Source organism: Coregonus clupeaformis, chromosome 5, assembly GCF_020615455.1.
Source record: "Coregonus clupeaformis isolate EN_2021a chromosome 5, ASM2061545v1, whole genome shotgun sequence".
Taxonomy (NCBI): domain Eukaryota; kingdom Metazoa; phylum Chordata; class Actinopteri; order Salmoniformes; family Salmonidae; genus Coregonus; species Coregonus clupeaformis.
In genome coordinates this window covers 739,213-762,868 of record NC_059196.1, presented here as the reverse complement: position 1 = coordinate 762,868, position 23,656 = coordinate 739,213, and the positions used below count along the sequence as shown (strand labels likewise).

Genomic DNA, 23,656 nt, shown 5'->3' with positions numbered 1-23,656 from the left:
CGTCTCTCCCTCCCTCCTCCCCGTGTCACTCGCTCACAGCACAGCCCCTCCCCCGCCCTCTCGCGCTTTATCAGCTCTGGTTAATAAAGTAGTTTAAAAAGGGGATTTTCTGCTGCTTCCCTCACATGGATTGGGTCTGGATCCGACCAGGTCTACATGGAACGAGTCTAGTTATCCTCGGTCTGTCCGGACCAGGTCTCTATATTGAAAATATATATTTATGCATATCGGGTCAGGGTGGGAAAGCCCCAGGTCCATTTCGGAACGGGTCCAACTTTTTGAACCCGTGAAGACCTCTACCTCCCAGCATTACACAACACTCTCCAGTCCAGACTGACCCTCAGTCAGCCCCACTGTGAGGAATGACAAGGAATAACAATCACTCTTAATAGAGACGTTTACAACTACAACTAAACACGTCTCAAACAAAGGAAACTATCAATATCCTATTCCTAAATCAAAACAAACAATCAGGATAAACAACTTACAAAGAGAGGCAGCACTCAAATGAAATAGGCAGGACTCCTTCACAGGAGGCAGAGCAATAAAGAAAAGCCCACCCCTCCTTGAAAAGCAATTTACAGACAGCAACCTTGAGCCCAGCTCAGCACCAAAGAACTGCCAGAGCTGGGGATGGCAGGGACTGGGAAGACACAGCGGTCGAAGCCCAATCTCTCCAAACACACATGGACACACCAAGACTCATATGTAGGTTACTGCTACACACGTACACATCGCATACTCATACACAGGTCTATGTTAGTTCACACATGCTAACCACTCTCTCTCCCTCACACCCTCAGACAAACACAGAGACAAGCACACACACACACACACACACACACACACACAGACAAGCACCCACACATGCACATACAGACAAACACACACTACAGGACAGTACAGGACAACACACAGAGCTGAACAGATCCCCACCGGTGGTTCCAGTCACTCAGTGGAGGGTGTTATATTCCTGGTCGTCAAGATCACTCTGGTGCGGTGGGGCATGCAGGGTGGACTGTTGTCATCCGCCAAAAACATACACACACACACACACACACACAGCTCTGCCCCTGCCGTGTCTCTCTCCAGTCCCAAACCTCCCCCTTATGACTGGAGCAGGGATTATGACAGGCATCTACAATAATAATCATACCCTTTAGAAAGACCAGCCCCAATGTTTACCCCCCTCCAGTTCCCCCCACCACTCCACAGTGCCAGCCACCAAGAACATGCTATGACAGAAATATTGTTGGGAAAGGCAGGGTACAGGGGCTGTGACGTGTATAAATAAAGTTATTACTGCTCAAATAGGAAAGTAGAGAGACTGTACCATACTGTAGGTGTGTCCTATTATTTGTCAGTCCTTTCCTTTTCTTTTTGACCCTCATCACCACTACATACTGTAGATCAGAGGTTAGGTTATAGTGTGAGAGACAGAGGAAATGCTAAAAAGGAGGGAGAGAGTGAGAAGGGGATAGGGCGAGGTGTGTGTGTGTTCTGGTGCGGTAATCGATAAGGCTGTGATTGAGGGGACGTGGGGGAGTGTGTGTGTGTCCCAGAGGAGCAGCAGATTGAAGGCTATCTTCCAGGCCGGGGGCCAGCGGTGGCAGGATGGATTTATGACACTATGCTCTGATGAACTTTTGATTTAGTGAGCCGCTAAACCGCCCCACAGATGTGGGTGGCAGAGCAATGGAGCGAGAGCATGCCATTAATACGAGGCAGTGAGAGAGGGGGGAGAGAGAGAGAGAAAGAGAGAGAGAGAAATAGGGGAGAGAGATAGAGAGAGGGTAGAGAGAGAGAGAGAGCGAGAGAGAGAGGGTAGAGAGAGAGCGAGAGAGAGAGAGGGTAGAGAGAGAGGCGAGAGGAGGAGAGAGAGAGAAAGAGGGGAGAGAGATAGAGAGAGGGTAGAGAGAGAGGCGAGAGGAGAGAGAGAGAGAGAGAGAGAGAGAGAGAGAGAGGTAGAGAGAGAGAGAGAGAGAGGCGAGAGAAGGGTAGAGAGAGAGAGGCGAGAGGAGGAGAGAGAGAGAGGGTAGAGAGAGAGAGGCGAGAGGGGGAGAGAGAGAGAGAGAGAAAGAGAGAGAGACAGGGAGAGAGAGAGAAAGAGAGAGAGGGACAGGGAGAGAGAGAGAGAAAGAGAGAGAGAGAGAGAGGGACAGGGAGAGAGAGAGAGAAAGAGAGAGAGAGAGAGAGAGAGGGACAGGGAGAGAGAGAGAGAGAGAGAGAGGAGACCATCATTCTAATGTTTCCATATATATGGAATATTCTCTTCCTCTCTGAAAGAAGCACACGTGTCTTCTCTTTAGTTTTCATGACATCACATAGACCAACTTCACTATAATGGAGGAGAAATTAAAAAGTGTCGGAGGAGACAAATAACTATATGATAGAATAGAAGCTTCAGTCCCTTTCTGAGCTTTCCCAAGACATTAGCTGTGTTCGAATATTCATACCAACTGCACTAACCGTACTATTTGTGATGTAAATCGAGTGTATAGTATGCTTATTGGTCATAGTATGGACATAATTAGTATGCCAAAAGTTCCCGGATATCGTACTATATTCGCCAAAATATGAAGTATCCAAGCATTGGGCACTATTTCCGTGCTTTTAGCGCCCATAATGCAGTTCTTCAGAAAATGGGCGTGGTTTCACAACGTTTTCAGATTTGAAGAAAATGGGGGAAAATACGCAGCCGAAGTAATGACTTTTCAAATAAGTTACCTTACACGTTATGTTGGCTGACAATTTGTTAGCTACGCTATCCTTACGAACTGCATATCATTACAGCAGTATGTACCGGTATGTTAGCTAGCTACCTAACGTTAGTTGGCTACTAATACATCAAACTTGCCAGTATATTAACTATATGCTATCTAACTAACTATCCAACATTTATTGACTTGATTATTCCCGTCATTCTTAGTTTAGCTAAGTGGTATAGTTGTGCGTTCTCAATGGACATTCGGGTGCGTTCGTAAATTCGCTCTGGCTATCTACTCCGATTTCAGAGCACTCTCGTCTGAGTGTGCCAGAGCGCAGAATAACTGATGAATTTACGAACGCTCAACACCAGTTGAATATTGCCGGTGTCAGTAAACGTTGACAAAAAAAACTTAATTAAATTGTTACAAGCAGCACAGTTACAGTCACCAACGCTCTGGATAACACGAAAACAGCCTAACCAGCTCTGCTAGGGCGATTAAAATGGTCAGAGTGAGGTGTTCTCTCATTTGTGTCTGGAAGTAGCTAGCAAGTTAGCCAGTTAGCTTGGGTGCTTGACTGCCGTAGGTCAGCACGCTCTGATCAATTTAATAACACACCAGAAGTGGTAAAATGTCTAGCTAGTAATTTGTTACACTAACAACCTAGCAAGAGATGGCATAACAACAGCATCAACTTCTGGTAGACAAGCGAAGCGCTAGTACGCTCAATTGAAAGGATACCGTTCGTTTACAGTATAATAAAATGAACTAATAGTATATAGTATGTAGTATATACTCATTATGTATGTAGTATGTAGTATACAGTATGTTAGTATGGGTATTCAAACACAGCTATTGTCTGAGGCAGAGAACAAAGAGAGCAGCAAAGCAACACTGACACAAGCACTTTCTGTACTGGCAAGGGATACACAGCTCTTCAATGTCAACGACAGGCATTTGAAAGTGTAGGCATTAGGTGCCAAAACTGCACTGTGTGACGTGGTTGAGTGGCAAGAAACGGTCAGTATTGCTGATCTAAAGTCAGTTTTGCTCCTTTCGCCATCTAATCTGAGCTGGGCTTTGGGGTGGTAAGAACTACTTTTCCGGGTTGAGAGCGCTCACTCACCTTCCTCTTCTTGAAGGCCTGTCTGGCCAGGTATCCTCTGCAGGCAGCCTGGAACATGGTGATGTTGCGTCGGGTCTGGACGTCTCTCCGCTCCTCCAGTTTGGCCAGGGTCCCCGCTCTGAAGAACACCTGGAGAGAGACAGGGACGGTTAGATGCTGATTATTCATGACACTAAAGTGAATTGTATTGAAGTCAGACAGGGAGCATGTGTGTCTGTTTATGGATGTGTGCAAGGTTGCACAATACTATGGAATAGAAGTACAGTAAACATAAAACTGAATATTTGTTTGGGGGCATTGTGGCATACAAATGAAAAATTACCTTAATTTGTTTTTATATGATTTAAAGTTGCCGAGTTGGAATCCGCCTAGAAATCTGCAACCATACATCGGGGATTCAGGGATTGCATATCAACTACATCACGTCCTGCGTTTACTTTGCATTTCAATGGCGTTAACAGCGGTGTCGTTTAATTGAGTTGGATTACCACAAACGCTTTAGAGTAATTTCCATTCTCTGATCTGCTCTGGGAGATTGGGTGGGGAGCTGGTGGTGGACTTCCCTACAGTTTCTCAGGCCAGAGCTGAGAGCTCATCAAACTCTTTGAATGCTGCCTAATTGCATTAACATGCTAATAGTGTTAGTGGGAGAGCTATGCTTAACTTCACAAAATCCTCATTAAAACTACCTTGTGTTAGCAACACATGTGGCTGCCGTGGTTACAGAAAGGAAACTAACAAAGACAGGATGTTTCTGGGGAAACTACTCTTGGATTTAGCCGTCATCTCCAGTTTGTCAGAGGCACTGTGTTTTCTTCAACTCTAAAACAATTGAGATGGTTAGTCCACAGAGTGATTTGTTCAGATTTCACCAAGTGGCTCCTCAAGACGAGAGCTGTGGTGGTCTTATGCAGCAATTGCATCATGATGCATCTGGATTGGTCTAACACAGTACTCCAGGGCCCTTAACAACCTATTATCCTCTATCAGAAGCACAGGATGAGAGAAAATACTTTACCCAGAACAGACAATCAAAGCTCAGAGCCCAGCTCTCAGGGAAGTGTGTGTACAGCCAAGAGAGTAGTCTGGGCGCGGTAAAAACACACGGCACCCACACTTCTCTGCCGTAGGGCAACGCGTCAGACTGGAGAGGGATGTCTTTACCGCCAGAGAATAGCACATCGGATTGAATTTGCTACCTCTATTCAGTAGTAGAGGACTTATCATACACTGTACGGGCATTCTGTTATCATACAAGTTAAATGGATCCAAAATGGCATGTTAACAAATCAACAGCTTGCATGGTATGCTTGCATTAATAATGCACACTTCTAACTGCTCCCTGGGAGCCGATGACATGGATTGTTGATTAAGGCAGTCCCCCGCACCTCTCTGATTCTGAGGGGTTGGGTTAAATGTGGAAGACACATTTCGGTTGAATGCATTCAGTCGTGCAACTGACTAGGTATCCCCCTTTCTCTTTACCTATTCCTATACAGTAGACTGAGTAGAACACACAGACACACTATCACATCACGACGAGGAGCTGAGAGAATACTCTCCAGCCTGGGACTTTCCCACCCACCATCACGACCCGCTAGTGATGCAACCGCTGAGCAACGCCAATGGGATGTGTGATGTGTCACAGTAAAAGGCCTAGTCACACAGGCCTTCCCCCAGAGCGGGATGACCTTCTGCATAGCAATGAGTGTCAGCGTGGGTGAAGGAACATGGGGAACATATTGGACCTCTTTGTCTCTGAATGCAACTCTAAAGGTCGACTGAGATCACTTGGGGCTTGTTGTTTTGTCAGTAACCGCAGCCTCTCGTCCATTTTTCTCAGCATGACGAGAGATGGGAAGGCACGCACACACACGCACACACATTGCCAATGTCAAACTTCCCTAAACACCCTTTTCCTACTGTTTACTTCAGAACAATACTTCCCGCTGTCCTCTATTCCGGAGACATTCTGAAAAAGCCTCCTCCGCTAATTAGCAATTTATCAGCCTGTCATTTCCTTTGGATTTTCTCTTTTGCATCTGAAAGGATTGAATCTCACTGTGCTGATTGGTGTTTGTGGAGGGTTATCGGCGTGCCACGGCGAAGCGCCACAAACAAAGAGAGCTATCGCCTGCCAAAATCAATGGCTACAGGGGGCAACAGGAGGGAAAACAACAAAGAGAAAGCCAGACTTCTTTTCTTCTGAAGAAGCAGAAGAACTGTGGAGCAACCTTTCCCCCGGCCCAACTTAAAGTCAAGCCTGATCAGTGTGTGTGTGTGTGTGTGTGTGTGTGTGTGTGGGGGGTAATTGTCTCCCAGTGTTGCCAACCGCCAACAAAGGCTGCCAGCCCAGGGACCCAGCATGGAACCACCCATGATTCCAGAGAGAAGGGCATGCTGGGTAAACAGCTGTGCCTCCCAGGCAGAGACAGAACACCTAGGGCCTAATTTAGATTGTGCTAAGCCTTCACACCTATTGTCATAGTGTCACCTGTAGTCATTACACTTTTACGAATAATTTATTAATGGTTTATACATAGTTCATTATTAGTTTACATATTCTCTCCTAATGTGAGTTGTTCTCTTAACTTTTGAGACATAGACAATTTGTGTTTTGAGATGCAGAGTGTCTGTCTGTGTCTGTGTGTTACTTACCCTGCTCAGGCCCATGTGGTAACTGCTGTTCTCCAAGTCCAGAGACTCCAACAGCTCCTCCACAGCCTGAAACAAACAGATGGACAGACAGACAGATCAATGAAGAGATCAACAGCAATGGACAAACAGACAGACAGTGCTCTGGTAAAGTCAGCTCCCCTCTGTCGTCACCCCAAAGGACTGCACACAGCGTCATAGCAACAGGCACGCTCCCCTAACATCAGCCTATACAACAGGAGACCACAGACCAAAACAACCAAGCGAACAAAGCTACAGCTAAGGCACCAAGCTAGCTAGCTATCTGTAACCTCCATGTCTCTTTGTTTTTACACTGCTGCTACTTGCTGTTTATTATCTACGCATAGTCACTTTACCCCTACCTACATGTACAAATTACCTCGACTAGCCTGTACCCCCGCAAATTGACTCGGTACCGTTACTCCTTGTATATAGCCTCATTATTGTTATTTTATTGTGTAACTTTATTTAATTTTTTTACTTTAGTTTATTTTGTAAATATTTTCTTAATTCTATTTTCTTAAAACTGCATTGTTGGGTAAGGGCTTGTAAGTAAGCATTTCACGGTAAGGTCTACACCTGTTGTATTCGGAGCATGTGACAAATAACATTTGATTTGATTTGATTCAGGTCACTAATGGTCTAAATATGGACTGTGTACTGTCTCTAAATCAGTCACTGGAGAGGAGGAGGAGGGTCTTTAAAGTTTGAGTACAAAGTGAAGTTGGAAGATAGCTGGAGCCTCAAGGGGGAGGGTGGGAGTTGAGTTGAATAGAATTAGCTGTTTTAAAAGTAACTGTCCAGTGTTTCCAGATTTCTATGAAATATGACCAATAATGAATTATAATATGAGTGAAATAGTTTTATTAAAAAAAAACTTAATGAAGTATGTTAAAAAGCAGCTTTTCTGTGTTCTCTTCCCAACATGGTCATTAAAAGTATTCATACGAGTAGCCCACTGATTGGCCAGCTCATCCTCCTCAGGAGGATGACATCATCCTCTCTGAGGAAACAGCAAGCATTTTTTAAACAGTCTGTATGAGGTGTTTAAAAACAATAGTATTTTATTTATTTATGCTCTGGCCACAAATATGAGTATAGGATGAGTCAACCACATTATATGAACTTTTAAAAGTGGACAGTGGACAGTTACTTAAAGGACTTTTTGCAGAGAGGATATCAGCAGGAGTACTGGGTTTGGTAGGTAAACAGGCTCAGTGGAGGATGAAGTCACTACAGCTACAGTAACACAGCTACAGTAACACAGCTACAGTAACACAGCTACAGTAACACAGCTACAGTAACACAGCCACAGTAACACAGCTACAGTAACACAGCTACAGTAACACAGCCACAGTAACACAGCCCAAGCTAAGAGGAAGTGACAGACATGCTTCCAGCTCTGAGAGAGAGGCTTTGTTTGAGTTCTCTATACAGTGGCTTGCGAAAGTATTCACCCCCCTTGGCATTTTTCCTATTTTGTTGCCTTACAACCTGGAATTAAAATGGATTTTTGGGGGGGTTGTATCATTTGATTTACACAACATGCCTACCACTTTGAAGATGCAAAACATTTTTTTTTGGGAAACAAACAAGAAATAAGAAAACTTGAGCGTGCATAACTATTCACCCCCCAAAGTCAATACTTTGTAGAGCCACCTTTTGCAGCAATTACAGCTGCAAGTCTCTTGGGGTATGTCTCTATAAGCTTGGCACATCTAGCCACTGGGATTTTTGCCCATTCTTCAAGGCAAAACTGCTCCAGCTCCTTCAAGTTGGATGGGTTCCGCTGGTGTACAGCTATCTTTAAGTCATACCACATATTCTCAACTGGATTGAGGTCTGGGCTTTGACAACGCCATTCCAAGACATTTAAATATTTCCCCTTAAACCACTCGAGTGCTGCTTTAGCAGTATGCTTAGGGTCATTGTCCTGCTGGAAGGTGAACCTCCGTCCCAGTCTCAAATCTCTGGAAGACTGAAACAGGTTTCCCTCAAGAATTTCCCTGTATTTAGCACCATCTATCATTCCTTCAATTCTGACCAGTTTCCCAGTCCCTGCCTATGAAAAACATCCCCACAGCATGATGCTGCCACCACCATGCTTCACTGTGGGGATGGTGTTCTCAGGGTGATGAGATGTGTTGGGTTTGCGCCAGACATAGCGTTTTCCTTGATGGCCAAAAAGCTCAATTTTAGTCTCATCTGACCAGAGTACCTTCTTCCATATGTTTGGGGAGTCTCCCACATGCCTTTTGGCGAACACCAAACGTGTTTGCTTCGTTTTTTCTTTAAGCAATGGCTTTTTTCTGGCCACTCTTCCGTAAAGCCCAGCTCTGTGGAGTGTATGGCTTAAAGTGGTCCTATGGACAGATACTCCAATCTCCGCTGTGGAGCTTTGCAGCTCCTTCAGGGTTATCTTTGGTCTCTTTGTTGCCTCTCTGATTAATGTCCTCCTTGCCTGGTCTGTGAGTTTTGGTGGGCGGCCCTCTCTTGGCAGGTTTATTGTGATGCCATATTCTTTCCATTTTTTAATAATGGATTTAATGGTGCTCCGTGGGATGTTCAACGTTTCGGATATTTTTCTATAACCCAACCCTGTTCTGTACTTCTCCACAACTTCGTCCCTGACCTGTTTGGAGAGCTCCTTGGTCTTCATGGTGCCGCATGCTTGGTGGTGCTCCTTGCTTAGTGGTGTTGCAGACTCTGGGGCCTTTCAGAACAGGTGTATATATACTGAGATCATGTGACAGATCATGTGACACTTAGATTGCACACAGGTGGACTTTATTTAACTAATTTTATTAATTTACTAATTAACTTTATTTAACTAATCCCGAGTGGCGCAGTGGTCTAAGGCACTGCATCGCAGTGCTAGCTGTGCCACTAGAGATCCTGGTTCGAATCCAGGCTCTGTCGTAGCCGGCCGCGACCGGGAGACCCATGGGGCGGCGCACAATTGGCCCAGCTTCGTCCAGGGTAGGGGAGGGAATGGCCGGCAGGGATGTAGCTCAGTTGGTAGAGCATGGCGTTTGCAATGCCAGGGTTGTGATATATATATATATATATATATATATATATATATACACAGTGGGGAGAACAAGTATCCAGAAAATCACATTGTAAGATTTTTAAGTAATTCCTTTGCATTTTATTGCATGACATAAGTATTTGATACATCAGAAAAGCAGAACTTAATATTTGGTACAGAAACCTTTGTTTGCAATTACAGAGATCATACGTTTCCTGTAGGTCTTGACCAGGTTTGCCACACACTTCAGCAGGGATTTTGGCCCACTCCTCCATACAGACCTCCAGATCCTTCAGGTTTCGGGGCTGTCGCTGGGCAATAAGGACTTTCAGCTCCCTCCAAAGATTTTCTATTGGGTTCAGGTCTGGAGACTGGCTAGGCCACTCCAGGACCTTGAGATGCTTCTTACGGAGCCACTCCTTAGTTGCCCTGGCTGTGTGTTTCGGGTCGTTGTCATGTTGGAAGACCCAGCCACGACCCATATTCATTGCTCTTACTGAGGGAAGGAGGTTGTTGGCCAAGATCTCGCGATACATGGCCCCATCCATCCTCCCCTCAATACGGTGCAGTCGTCCTGTCCCCTTTGCAGAAAAGCATTCCCAAAGAATGATGTTTCCACCTCCATGCTTCACGGTTGGGATGGTGTTCTTGGGGTTGTACTCATCCTTCTTCTTCCTCCAAACACGGCGAGTGGAGTTTAGACCAAAAAGCTCTATTTTTGTCTCATCAGACCACATGACCTTCTCCCATTCCTCCTCTGGATCATCCAGATGGTCATTGGCAAACTTCAGACGGGCCTGGACATGCGCTGGCTTGAGCAGGGGGGACCTTGCGTGCGCTGCAGGATTTTAATCCATGACGGCATAGTGTGTTACTAATGGTTTTCTTTGAGACTGTGGTCCCAGCTCTCTTCAGGTCATTGACCAGGTCCTGCCGTGTAGTTCTGGGCTGATCCCTCACCTTCCTCAGGATCATTGATGCCCCACGAGGTGAGATCTTGCATGGAGCCCCAGACCGAGGGTGATTGACCGTCATCTTGAACTTCTTCCATTTTCTAATAATTGCGCCAACAGTTGTTGCCTTCTCACCAAGCTGCTTGCCTATTGTCCTGTAGCCCATCCCAGCCTTGTGCAGGTCTACAATTTTATCCCTGATGTCCTTACACAGCTCTCTGGTCTTGGCCATTGTGGAGAGGTTGGAGTCTGTTTGATTGAGTGTGTGGACAGGTGTCTTTTATACAGGTAACGAGTTCAAACAGGTGCAGTTAATACAGGTAATGAGTGGAGAACAGGAGGGCTTCTTAAAGAAAAACTAACAGGTCTGTGAGAGCCGGAATTCTTACTGGTTGGTAGGTGATCAAATACTTATGTCATGCAATAAAATGCAAATTAATTACTTAAAAATCATAAAATGTGATTTCCTGGATTTTGGTTTTAGATTCCGTCTCTCACAGTTGAATTGTACCTATGATAAAAATTACAGACCTCTACATGCTTTGTAAGTAGGAAAACCTGCAAAATCGGCAGTGTATCAAATACTTGTTCTCCCCACTGTATATATAATGTATGCACTCACTAACTGTAAGTCGCTCTGGATAAGAGTGTCTCCTAAATGACTTAAATGTAAATGTAATTATGTGACCTCTGAAGGTAATTGGTTGCACCAGATCTTATTTAGGGGCTTCGTAGCAAAGGGGGTGAATACATATGCACGCACCACTTTTCCGTTATTTATTTTTTAGAATTTCTTGAAACAAGTTATATTTTTAATTTCACTTCACCAATTTGGACTATTTTGTGTATGTCCATTACATGAAATCCAAATAAAAATCAATTTAAATTACAGGTTGTAATGCAACAAAATAGGAAAAACGCCAAGGGGGATGAATACTTTTGCAAGGCACTGTATAATAATAATAATAATAATAATAATAATAATAATAATAATAATAATAATATGCCATTTAGCAGACGCTTTTATCCAAAGCGACTTACAGTCATGCGTGCATACATTTTTGTGTATGGGTGGTCCCGGGGATCGAACCCACTACCTTGGCGTTACAAGCGCCGTGCTCTACCAGCTGAGCTGTATCTCCCTCTCTTTCTCTTTCTGTCTCTCCTCACTCTCTCCCTCTCGGTCTGTCTATCCCCAGAGAATGAAGTACCTTTTTGTCCATTAATTATTTCTGAGCAGGCTATTCTTCCTAAGCATGTCTCCAAGGAGTCTTGTTTCCTCTTTAACGCTTCCATAGCTCACTGTATGTTTTAGCTGTGACAGAGAGGACCTCTTTAACTGCTCTACTTCAAAAACACAACCTCCTTACACAACAATGAAAATAACACATTTCAGCCAAGAGACTGTCTATTCCATTTCTTCAATTCCAGCTACATCAGTAGATATTGAACATATTTCATATTTCTACATCTGAAAATATTTTTACTAGATTCCTAAGTTTTAACCACACATCTGAGTAGGTAGGGTAGGTTAATAGCTTTAGTACTATTCCACTATACAGTAGGTACTGAAGACAGAGAGAGAGGAAGAAGAGATGAAGGGAAGCACAGAGAGAGAGAGCTATCTCTCTGTGCTGCACGTAATTCATCAGCACACCAACCATATGCTGCCAGCCAGTGTAATCATAATTAATTACACACAAGAGCAGATCTAGGAGGGGGAGGGAGGGGGAGAAGAGAGGGAGGAAAGGAGGGAGGCCTTTATATTATCACTCGTTTACGAGGTGGAGGGAACGCCTCGACACTCACCCTCTTCTCGTCTGTGACAATGTAGTGGCGCCCGTGCTTTTTGGTCAGGTGGGGCGCCAGCACGTCGAAGCGCCGTCGGAACTCGGAGAACACCATGTGATCAGGGTATCCTTTATGGAAAAGACAGAACAAGGTCAACATTTATTTAATCATTTTGATGAATTATACAATTCAATAAGAATAATTAATGGGGAAAATGTCCCTCCCATGACTCAGCTTGACTTGACTTGGGTGGTGTCCAGTCCTACCTTGCCTGTAGATGCGCAGGGCGTCGATAAGCTTAGATCCACGGAGCTGAGCCCTCAGAAGGCCCACATCCAGCTGCATGAGGCCTGAGTCGCAGCTCTCTCCATGGGCCACGCGCGGCTCCCCACCCACCCCCACCGCATCTGCCTTGGGCAGCAGGCAGTGGACAAAGTGAACCCTGGACCTGCGCACCGTGTCCAGCAGAGCATCCTGGAGAGACGGAGGACAGGGAGTTAAAGCACTTACACTCACACACAAAAACACACATTCATTAAAACAAAGACTTAAGTTTGTACACATTTGAATGTACCGTAATTTTCGGACTATAAGCCGCGCCTTTTTTCCAATTTTTCGACCCTGCGGCTTATATAACGGTGCGGCTAATCTATGGATTTTTTACAGCTAACGGCCACTAGAAGACCTCCAAAATCTACGGATTTTACAGGTTACATTCCACCAACTTTAACTCTATGGGCTCTATGACCGGTCCGCGCCCCCCACCTTTAAGCGGCGGGCTCCAGCAGGAAAAGCTGGAGGCCGGAAAAGAGTGAGACAGGTAGCGCGCAAAAGTAAAAGTGGAACCGAGAGTGGTACGAGAGACAGAACGAGAGACAGAACGAGAGCAAGACAGACAGACATTACGAGAGCGAGACAGTTTGTCTCTTTCCCGACAATCCCCTCTGTGCACGAACCCTTACATATGGTAATTAAACATTAAAACACCTGCGGCTTATAGTCCAGTGCGGCTTATATATGTACACATCATTCAATATCATTCAATTTAGCTGCTGCGGCTTATACTCCGGTGCGCCTTATAGTGCGGAAAATACGGTATATCTTTTTTTTATATATAGTTTTATTTGTATAACGCTTAATTGTCATACACTCACCACTTGCAGTTTGATCTGGATGCAGAGGCTCTTCTTCTTGACGGCGGCCATGCCGGTTGTGAAGGTCTTCCTCATGCTAGTGGCTCTGCGGAGGGCCAGCTGAGATCCCCCCTCCAGCCCTGCGATGGAGCCAGACAGCACTGTGGGCCCTCCACTACGACTAGAGAACAGACTGCTGATGTTTTTCCTGTTAGAGAGAGAGAGACAGAGAGAGAGAGCGAGAGAGAGAGAGAGAGAGAGAGACAGACAAATAGGTAAGTATATTTTCTTTGTAAAGTGCTACTTTGGAGAACAATCAGTGAATTAAATGCGTACTTCTGTGAGTCCTGCAGCAGAGTGGCAGCGTTCTGGGAGGCGGGGTTCTGCTTGGCGTGGCTCAGCCAACCCTGAGCATCGTACTCCACCCAGTCCGTCCCGTGGCTGTGGCCCAACAGGAAATGACGTGGCTTGTCGCTCTTCAGGAGTAGGGCGTGTCCCTTGTTGTCCCCCTGGTCGGGGCCATAGTAACTGAAGAGTCTCTCCAGCAGAGTGTCCTCAGAGCCCCCTGGCTGCACAGCCTCCTCCTCCATCAGCCACAGCAGACCTCGAGCCTCATCTGTCCTCGCCAGGGTGCGCACCTGGGACCACCGCAGAAACACACACAGGTTAGAGAGGTGGGGATCTATCACTTGAGTCTAACACAAACACAAGTGAAGCAGCTGTGCAGAAAGCTTAGGGCCACAGCTCAGTCCAACATGCAGGTGCAGCTTTCACAAGCACCTCAGACACACACATTAGACCACAACAGCACAGAGACGCTCACCCATCTCCACTCCACCAGTCATCAACAGCTCCTCTCATCCATCCATTCACGACACTGTTAACTCCATACACAGCAACACTCTCCAAAACCAATAAAGCAACCTAGTCTCCAATTATTATGTTTTACTCCTCGTTTAAATGTCACAACACAGCCTTTAGCCCTGGCCCAGTGTTGCCATAACATTACACCTGCTTTGCTGTGACATTTGTAGAAACTCTTAATTATGCACCAGCACTGTGTTCAAACGGCCTAATATGATTCAACATCTCTGTTGTACATTTCTGTAACAAAACAAGTCATTTTGTAAAGGCAATCACAATGTTTTGGGAAGTAGAAAGCTATAAGAGAGATGAGTCTGTCCATGGCTTCCTCATTATAGAGCTGGTATTCAAATAAACTCCTGGGCAGTGGAGCATTTTGAAACCTTGCTCTCTGACAGTCCACTTTGATAATGAATGGTGGTATTAGTCTATGTGAGAGTGTAGACACCTCTTTGGTGGACTCATTAAATCTCTTTGTGGCTGGAGGGAGGTGCAGGCAAGGCTACTTCACAAGAACAAGCTACTGAAGCTAAAGCCTTTTTTAATTATTTGCCAATTTAATTATTTAACTGCTAGAAGCACTGCAGATCTGTTGTACTGTGTTGGTTTCTCTAGTAGCAGTCAACTAATTAATTGCCAAGTCAGGTATATCTCCAGATCCTTTTCAGAGAGAGATGAGAAATAAGAACGTCTTATTAAGAACGATCCTATACCCTTACAGATGTTTTGACACTGCAAGCTGGATGTGAATGACCTGTGGATATAACTTGGATTCTAATATGGCATTTTTTCAGGCACTCCACATCTAGGTCTATAGCTCTCTTGTTCTTTTCTTGGAGTTTGAGCTGGTTTCCAATAAGTCTGCCGCTGGTTCAATGCTGTTTGTTTGTTTGTCCGACTTACAGCTGTGTTTGGTCCTGCGTGCCCTTGTGCACTCATTCAATCACATACACACAAACACACAAGCACACACACGCAAACCCACGCACACACACAAACAGTTATTTACTTTCGTCTCTACTTTTCAATAAATTCCTGTGAACCCCATCCTCATTCACTTTGATCTAATTCTTGTTAATGTCACTTTCGCAGGCCAATACACATCAATGCAACACACTTCGGTTAAGAGCGCGTGCCATGCAGAGTCGTCTCATAAATAAACTGAATTGGATAGCTTTGCTCTGAGAAGCCAACCCTGACTGAAAAAGGCTCTCAACTCATTGAGGGGGAAAGGAATCAAACTTGACTGCAATTAATATCTTTGATGATGTGGGATGAATTCCAAAAACTAAACTGCTAGGATAAAACCTAAATAAAAACAAACAAACAAACAATCAAAAGCCAAGTTAATTGGATGGAGGTAATAAGCCTGACATGGCTTACACACAGTCATTTGTCTGACAGAGTCAAAAAGTTCAAGACTCAATTTGAATTAGGGGAGCCCTATCATTGGCAAAGAAGAGATAGAGTAAGGACTGTGTTTAACCCCACTTGATGCTCACAACATGATGAAATCCAAGATAAAGTCCACTCCTGATACTGTACATTCAAAAGAGGCACAGAGAGATTCTCCTTACCAGCGCTTGGGTTGATGCTTGGTCTATAGCTGCTACAGACATTGAGGTACTGGACTCTATGTCATCTAATGCAAGCTCTATGTTTTCCTAGATGGGAATAGAGGGGTTGGTTAAATGTGATTGGAGTCAGTGATTTTCAGTTATAGATCCGCTTATGTAAGAGTCTATAGAATTACACATTTTGACAACAATGACATTACAATCAAAAAAGCTAAATCTGACGTTCTATGTTATTTTCACACTAAAACAATACAGGTATGTTAATGACGTTTATGATTGGATTTCTAGACAGACATCTCTTCAGGAAAGTTTGAACAGAGGGGGAGAGGGTTTGAGAGTTTCAAATCATTGGTATCCTGTTAGAAATAATACTTCTACTATGTAATGGTGAAGGTATTTGTCAGAGTTGTACAGTGGCTTGCAAAAGTATTCACCCCCCTTGGCATTTTTCCTATTTTGTTGCCTTACAACCTGGAATTAAAATGGATTTGTTGGGGTTTGTATCATTTGATTTACACAACATGCCTACCAATTTGAAGATGCAAAATATTTTTTCTTCTGAAACGAACAAGAAATAAGACAAAAAAAACAGAAAACTTGAGCGTACATAACTATTCACCTCCCAAAAGTCAATACTTTGTAGAGCCACCTTTTGCAGCAATTACAGCTGCAAGTCTCTTGGGGTATGTCTCTATAAGCTTGGCACATTAATTGAATTTTGCCTATTCTTCAAGGCAAAACTGCTCCAGCTCCTTCAAGTTGGATGGGTTCCGCTGGTGTACAGCAATCTTTAAGTCATACCACAGATTCTCAATTGGATGGAGGTCTGGGCTTTGACTAGGCCATTCCAAGACATTTAAATGTTTCCCCTTAAACCACTTGAGTGCTGCTTTAGCAGTATGCTTAGGGTCATTGTCCTGCTGGAAGGTGAACCTCTGTCCCAGTCTCAAATCTCTGGAAGACTGAAACAGGTTTCCCTCAAGAATTTCCCTGTATTTAGCGCCATCCATCATTCCTTCAATTCTGACCAGTTTCCCAGTCCCTACCTATGAAAAACATCCCCACAGCATGATGCTGCCACCACAATGCTTCACTGTGGGGATGGTGTTCTCTGGGTGATGAGAGGTGTTGGGTTTGCGCCAGACATAGCGTTTTCCTTGATGGCCAAAAAGCTCAATTTTAGTCTCATCTGACCAGAGTACCTTCTTCCATATGTTTGGGGAGCCTCCCACATGCCTTTTGGCGAACACCAAACGTGTTTGCTTCGTTTTTTATTTAAGCAATGGCTTTTTTCTGGCCACTCTTCCGTAATGCCCATCTCTGTGGAGTGTACGGCTTAAAGTGGTCCTATGGACAGATACTCCAATCTCTGCTGTGGAGCTTTGCAGCTCCTTCAGGGTTATCTTTGGTCTCTTTGTTGCCTCTCTGATTAATGCCCTCCTTGCCTGGTCCGTGAGTTTTGGTGGGCGGCCCACTCTTGGCAGGTTTGTTGTGGTGCCATATTCTTTCCATTTTTTTATAATGGATTTCATGGTGCTCCGTGGGATGTTCAAAGTTTCTGATATTTTTTTATAACCCAACCCTGATCTGTACTTCTCCACAACTTTGTCCCTGACCTTTTTGGAGAGCTCCTTGGTCTTCATGGTGGCGCTTGCTTGGTGGTGCCCCTTGCTTAGTGGTGTTGCAGACTCTGGGGCCTTTCAGAACAGGTGTATATATACTGAGATCATGTGACACGTAGATTGCACACAGGTGGACTTTATTTAACTAATTATGTGACTTCTGAAGGTAATTGGTTGCACCAGATCTTATTTAGGGGCTTCATAGCAAAGGGGGTGAATACATATGCAAGCACCACTTTTCCGTTATAGATTTTTTTGAATTTTTTGAAACAAGTAATTTTTTTCATTTCACTTCACCAATTTGGACTATTTTGTGTATGTCCATTACATGAAATCCAAATAAAAATCAATTTAAATTACAGGTTGTAATGCAACAAAATAGGAAAAAACGCCAAGGGGTATGAATACTTTTGCAAGGCACTGTATATCACTGCACCTCCTTATATCTCTCCAGCTCCTGTACAAAGGTGCGTTCGTGGAACAGGGTCTGCAGGCGCTCCTGGGCGTAGTTGTGGCACAGCTCCTCGAAGGTGGCACCGCGCTGGCGCTTGGCCATGCGAGGGTTCTGGAAACCCGGTGTGTCCACGATGAGCAGAGAGCACAGAGAGTGCTGACTGGACTTCAGAGCTCTGACACACAATACAAAGGATCAGAACACAGAAAGAGAGAGAGAGAGACAGACAGACAGACAGAGACAGAGAGGAATGGGTTAGAGCAAAACGTACAAAAGCAGAGAGAGGGAGTACTGAAAGAGAGGGAGTGAGAGAAAAAAACAGAGACAGAGGCAAATGGAGAGAAAGACGGAGAAAATGATGGAAATCAGAGCAATAGAAAGAAAGAGATACTGTAGATAAATAACGGTAAAGTAAGAAATATGAGAAAGAGGAGAAAAGAGAGATGAGCTGACAGACCTGTTGACGAGGGAGATAACGAGGGTGAAGAGCTCTGAGTACAGGCCTGAAGCCATGGCCTCCAGACAATCCAGGGCTGTGATCTTAGAGCCTGAGAGAGTGAGAGAGAGAGAGAGAGAGAGCGCGAGAAAGAGGGCGCGAGAGAGCGAGCGCGCGAGAGAGAGAGCGTGAGACAGAGCGAGAGAGAGAGTGAGAGAGCGAGAGAAAGGGAGTTGTGAGTTAAAAAGCACACGCATAGCCTTTAGTTTGTCATTCTATTCTATTTATTTCATTCAACTTCATATTGGAGACTGGTGGTCACTGAAGGTCCCTTACCTGAGCTGTCTCCTGCCCCGGCCTCGTCGGGCCCCCCGCGGAAGGAGGTGGACCTCTGTATGGGCCCCTTGGCCTGGTGCTTGAAGATGGAAGAGGAGAGCTCCTCCAGGGTGCAGCCCAGCAGGTAGGCTGCCTTCTGGGCCCACTCATGACGGGCAAACTGCTTACGGCCAGCTGGGGACCAGGGACAGGATACACAATTCAGAACTTTCAACTACAAAAGCTTGTACCCAACCTAGCCTTTGCAGAACAAGAATTCCCACCCCTAATCACAGGCTATTAGAATTAACTCAATGATCTCTTCCATACTGTAGCTCAAAGATAAACACATTGGTTTTGTGGCTAAGTTGGTTGGAGCCTTGTGTTTTTCTATCACAATAAAGGTACATTAATAAACGCTAACAAACAACTTCATGTCTGCAGTCCAAACACTTTATTTTTACCCCCTCAGCCCTCGCGCTAGCCACTTTCCCTTGGGGGAATCCCTGTCGAAACCAGTTCATAACACTAACGTTGCCCCCTCGGCCCTCGATTTAGCTCGAGGGAGCGAGTGAAGAACTTTGATCACTTGTGGGGTTAATATGACCCACAATTAAACGCAAACTGTACTCACGTGTCATACTGCGGTGGCCGCGAAGTGTCATATTTAATCAACACGGCTGCATTTTCGGCATGTCAGACAAAATTATGATGCTAGCTTGCTAAATAAAATATATATACACTACCGTTCAGAAGTTTGGGGTCACTTAGAAATGTCTTTGAATAACATCAAATTGATCAGAAATACAGTGTAGACATTGTTAATGTTGTAAATGGCTATTGTAGCTGGAAACGGCTGATTTTTAATGGAATATCTACATAGGCGTACAGAGGCCCATTATCAGCAACCATCCGTCCTGTGTTCCAATGGCACATTGTGTTTGCTAATCCAAGTTTATCATTTTAAAAGGCTAATTGATCATCAGAAAACCCTTTTGCAATTATGTTAGCACAGCTGAAAACTGTTGTGCTGATTAAAGAAGCAATAAAACTGGCCTTCTTGAGACTAGTTGAGTATCTGGAGCATCAGCGATTGTGGGTTCGATTACAGGCTCAAAATGGCCAGAAACAAATAACTTTCTTCTGAAACTCATCAGTCTATTCTTGTTCTGAGAACTGAAGGCTATTCCATGCAAGAAACTGCCAAGAACCTGAAGATCTCGTACAACGCTGTGTACTACTCCCTTCACAGAACAGCGCAAACTGGCTCTAACCAGAATAGAAAGAGGAGTGGGAGGCCCCGGAGCACAACTGAGCAAGAGGACAAATACATTAGAGTGTTTAGTTTCTGGTTTCCTTTCGAAAACAATGACATTTCTAAGTGACCCCAAACTTTTGAACGGTAGTGTATATATATATATATATATATACATACACTGCTCAAAAAAATAAAAGGTAAACTTAAACAACACAATGTAACTCCAAGTCAATCACACTTCTGTGAAATCAAACTGTCCACTTAGGAAGCAACACTGATTGACAATAAATGTCACATGCTGTTGTGCAAATGGAATAGACAACAGGTGGAAATTATAGGCAATTAGCAAGACACCCCCAATAAAGAAGTGGTTCTGCAGGTGGTGACCACAGACCACTTCTCAGTTCCTATGCATCCTGGCTGATGTTTTGGTCACTTTTGAATGCTGGCGGTGCTTTCACTCTAGTGGTAGCATGAGACGGAGTCTACAACCCACACAAGTGGATCAGGTAGTGCAGCTCATCCAGGATGGCACATCAATGCGAGCTGTGGCAAGAAGGTTTGCTGTGTCTGTCAGCGTAGTGTTCAGAGCATGGAGGCGCTACCAGGAGACAGGCCAGTACATCAGGAGACGTGGAGGAGGCCGTAGGAGGGCAACAACCCAGCAGCAGGACCGCTACCTCCGCCTTTGTGCAAGGAGGAGCAGGAGGAGCACTGCCAGAGCCCTGCAAAATGACCTCCAGCAGGCCACAAATGTGCATGTGTCTGCTCAAATGGTCAGAAACAGACTCCATGAGGGTGGTATGAGGGCCCGACGTCCACAGGTGGGGGTTGTGCTTACAGCCCAACACCGTGTAGGACGTTTGGCATTTGCCGGAGAACACCAAGATTGGCAAATTCGCCACTGGCGCCCTGTGCTCTTCACAGATGAAAGCAGGTTCACACTGAGCACATGTGACAGACGTGACAGAGTCTGGAGACGCCGTGGACAACGTTCTGCTGCCTGCAACATCCTCCAGCATGACCGGTTTGGCGGTGGGTCAGTCATGGTGTGGGGTGGCATTTCTTTGGGGGGCCGCACAGCCCTCCATGTGCTCGCCAGAGGTAGCCTGACTGCCATTAGGTACCGAGATGAGATCCTCAGACCCCTTGTGAGACCATATGCTGGTGCGGTTGGCCCTGGGTTCCTCCTAATGCAAGACAATGCTAGACTTCATGTGGCTGGAGTGTGTCAGCAGTTCCTGCAAGAGGAAGGCATTGATACTATGGACTGGCCCGCCCGTTCCCCAGACCTGAATCCGATTGAGCACATCTGGGACATCATGTCTCGCTCCATCCACCAACGCCACGTTGCACCACAGACTGTCCAGGAGTTGGCGGATGCTTTAGTCCAGGTCTGGGAGGAGATCCCTCAGGAGACCATCCGCCACCTCATCAGGAGCATGCCCAGGCGTTGTAGTGAGGTCATACAGGCAAGTGGAGGCCACACACACTACTGAGCCTCATTTTGACTTGTTTTAAGGACATTACATCAATGTTGGATCAGCCTGTAGTGTGATTTTCCACTTTAATTTTGAGGGTGACTCCAAATCCAGACCTCCATGGGTTGATAAATTTGATTTCCATTGATAATTTTTGTGTGATTTTGTTGTCAGCACATTCAACTATGTAAAGAAAAAAGTATTTAATAAGATTATTTCATTCATTCAGATCTAGGATGTGTTGTTTAAGTGTTCCCTTTATTTTTTTGAGCAGTGTATATATATATATATATATATATATATATATATATATATATATATATATATATATATGACATTGATTTTAGAGTTCGCAAATTGGCTTAGTCTCGGAGTGCGGAGCCTATAAAACGTAGCTAGCTTAATACAAATATTTTGGGGAATTCTGAAATGTATTGGAATAAATGACCAAACTATAAAACTAGCTAGCCTGCTAGTATGGGTAACTCTAGCTAGGTAGCTATGTTAGCTTGCTAGGTACATTAATAGCTTTAGGTTGGTTGTTTTTTAGCTCAACTTCAAGATTTCCACCAAGGACGTTGCCTCTTCGATCATCACTCTCCCTCGCTTGGACAACGGACATTTAAGGTACACTCGGCTGAGGGTTTAGGGCCGAGGGCTGTCTACTTTCAGTTTGGACTGCAGCCAATCTTTTGAGCTTTGAGGCCTCCTCTACCAAAGACTGGTAGACTGGAATAACCACCATGGGTAAAAGGGCAGGATTGAACTGAACAACCCTGAGACTAGACTGCTAAGCACTGTTAGCTGGTTTTACAACAACTCTCAGTCTCCCCATGTTACTGGCTCCGTGTGGCAGATCACCCCCACTGTTTTCTGGAGCGCTTTGAAAGACACAGAGACACAGCGACTCAGGCAATATGGTCGCCTCTAACCTCTCATCAAACAACACTCTGCCACAGAGCCCAAGAAGAACATTCTAGACTAGTGAGACAGTTAGAACATAGAGAATCAAAACAATGTTCTGACACAAACAACTAGAAAGTTCCCCTGTGGGTTGGGGAGGGGATGGGGGGACAAACCAAACAGGTTCAAATGAACAAGCTTTGCTTTTGGTTTGGGTCTGAATAATAATAACAGTGCTGTGGAATTGGAAGTAGGCGACATGGAGAGAAATCAGACAGAGAACTTTAAAGGACAACAAAGTTCTGATTCATGAGACAAAGTAAGAGAGAGAGAGAGCGAGGGAGAGCGAGAGAGGAAAGAAAACAATAAAAAAACGCTAGTGACAAAACGTGATAAATGCATTAAGAAAGACGACATAACAACAAGACTATGTTAGAAAAAAAGAAAGAAAGATAGGTTTTAATGTTGTTGTTTTTTTCATTACCTTCATCAGCCTCTGCATGTAAAGGGCGCAGCATGCAAACATGCAAGTAGAGAGAGGGGGTTAGAAACACAGTTCATTTTTTTATGGGGTAGATCAGCTTTAATATTTCAGATAGATTGTAACTTCCATCAATGTAATTGTCTGCATCACTTCCAACCCCCCTTATGTATTTTTTCTCGCAAATATATAGATACATACACAGTGAGGGAAAAAAGTATTTGATCCCCTGCTGATTTTGTACGTTTGCCCACTGACAAAGAAATGATCAGTCTATAATTTTAATGGTAGGTTTATTTGAACAGTGAGAGACAGAATAACAACAACAAAATCCAGAAAAACGCATGTCAAAAATGTTATAAATTGATTTGCATTTTAATGAGGGAAATAAGTATTTGACCCCCTCTCAATCAGAAAGATTTCTGGCTCCCAGGTGTCTTTTATACAGGTAACGAGCTGAGATTAGGAGCACACTCTTAAAGGGAGTGCTCCTAATCTCAGCTTGTTACCTGTATAAAAGACACCTATCCACAGAAGCAAATCAATCAATCAGATTCCAAACTCTCCACCATGGCCAAGACCAAAGAGCTCTCCAAGGATGTCAGGGACAAGATTGTAGACCTACACAAGGCTGGAATCGGCTACAAGACCATCGCCAAGCAGCTTGGTGAGAAGTTGACAACAGTTGGTGCGATTATTCGCAAATGGAAGAAACACAAAATAACTGTCAATCTCCCTCGGCCTGGGGCTCCATGCAAGATCTCACCTCGTGGAGTTGCAATGATCATGAGAACGGTGAGGAATCAGCCCAGAACCACACGGGAGGATCTTGTCAATGATCTCAAGG

General features: G+C 44.6%; 1 protein-coding gene across 4 annotated transcripts in view; it reads right to left on the bottom strand.

Moving 5' to 3' along the window:
• LOC121558156 (unconventional myosin-XVIIIa-like) overlaps positions 1–23,656 on the bottom strand; it is a 153,285-nt gene that overhangs the window by 49,551 nt on the left and 80,078 nt on the right. For 3 of the 4 annotated variants that reach the window (XM_045211603.1, XM_045211605.1, XM_045211608.1), the window contains 11 exons: positions 22,813–22,824; positions 18,708–18,881; positions 18,393–18,483; positions 17,918–18,110; positions 15,860–15,946; positions 13,755–14,056; positions 13,440–13,626; positions 12,552–12,759; positions 12,304–12,413; positions 6,493–6,558; positions 3,835–3,963 (listed from right to left, as the gene is read on the bottom strand). In XM_045211603.1, the coding sequence (XP_045067538.1) occupies positions 3,835–3,963; positions 6,493–6,558; positions 12,304–12,413; positions 12,552–12,759; positions 13,440–13,626; positions 13,755–14,056; positions 15,860–15,946; positions 17,918–18,110; positions 18,393–18,483; positions 18,708–18,881; positions 22,813–22,824 (1,559 nt within the window). The remainder of the gene's footprint in view (positions 1–3,834; positions 3,964–6,492; positions 6,559–12,303; positions 12,414–12,551; positions 12,760–13,439; positions 13,627–13,754; positions 14,057–15,859; positions 15,947–17,917; positions 18,111–18,392; positions 18,484–18,707; positions 18,882–22,812; positions 22,825–23,656) is intronic. The other variant, XM_045211602.1, reaches the window with a different exon arrangement.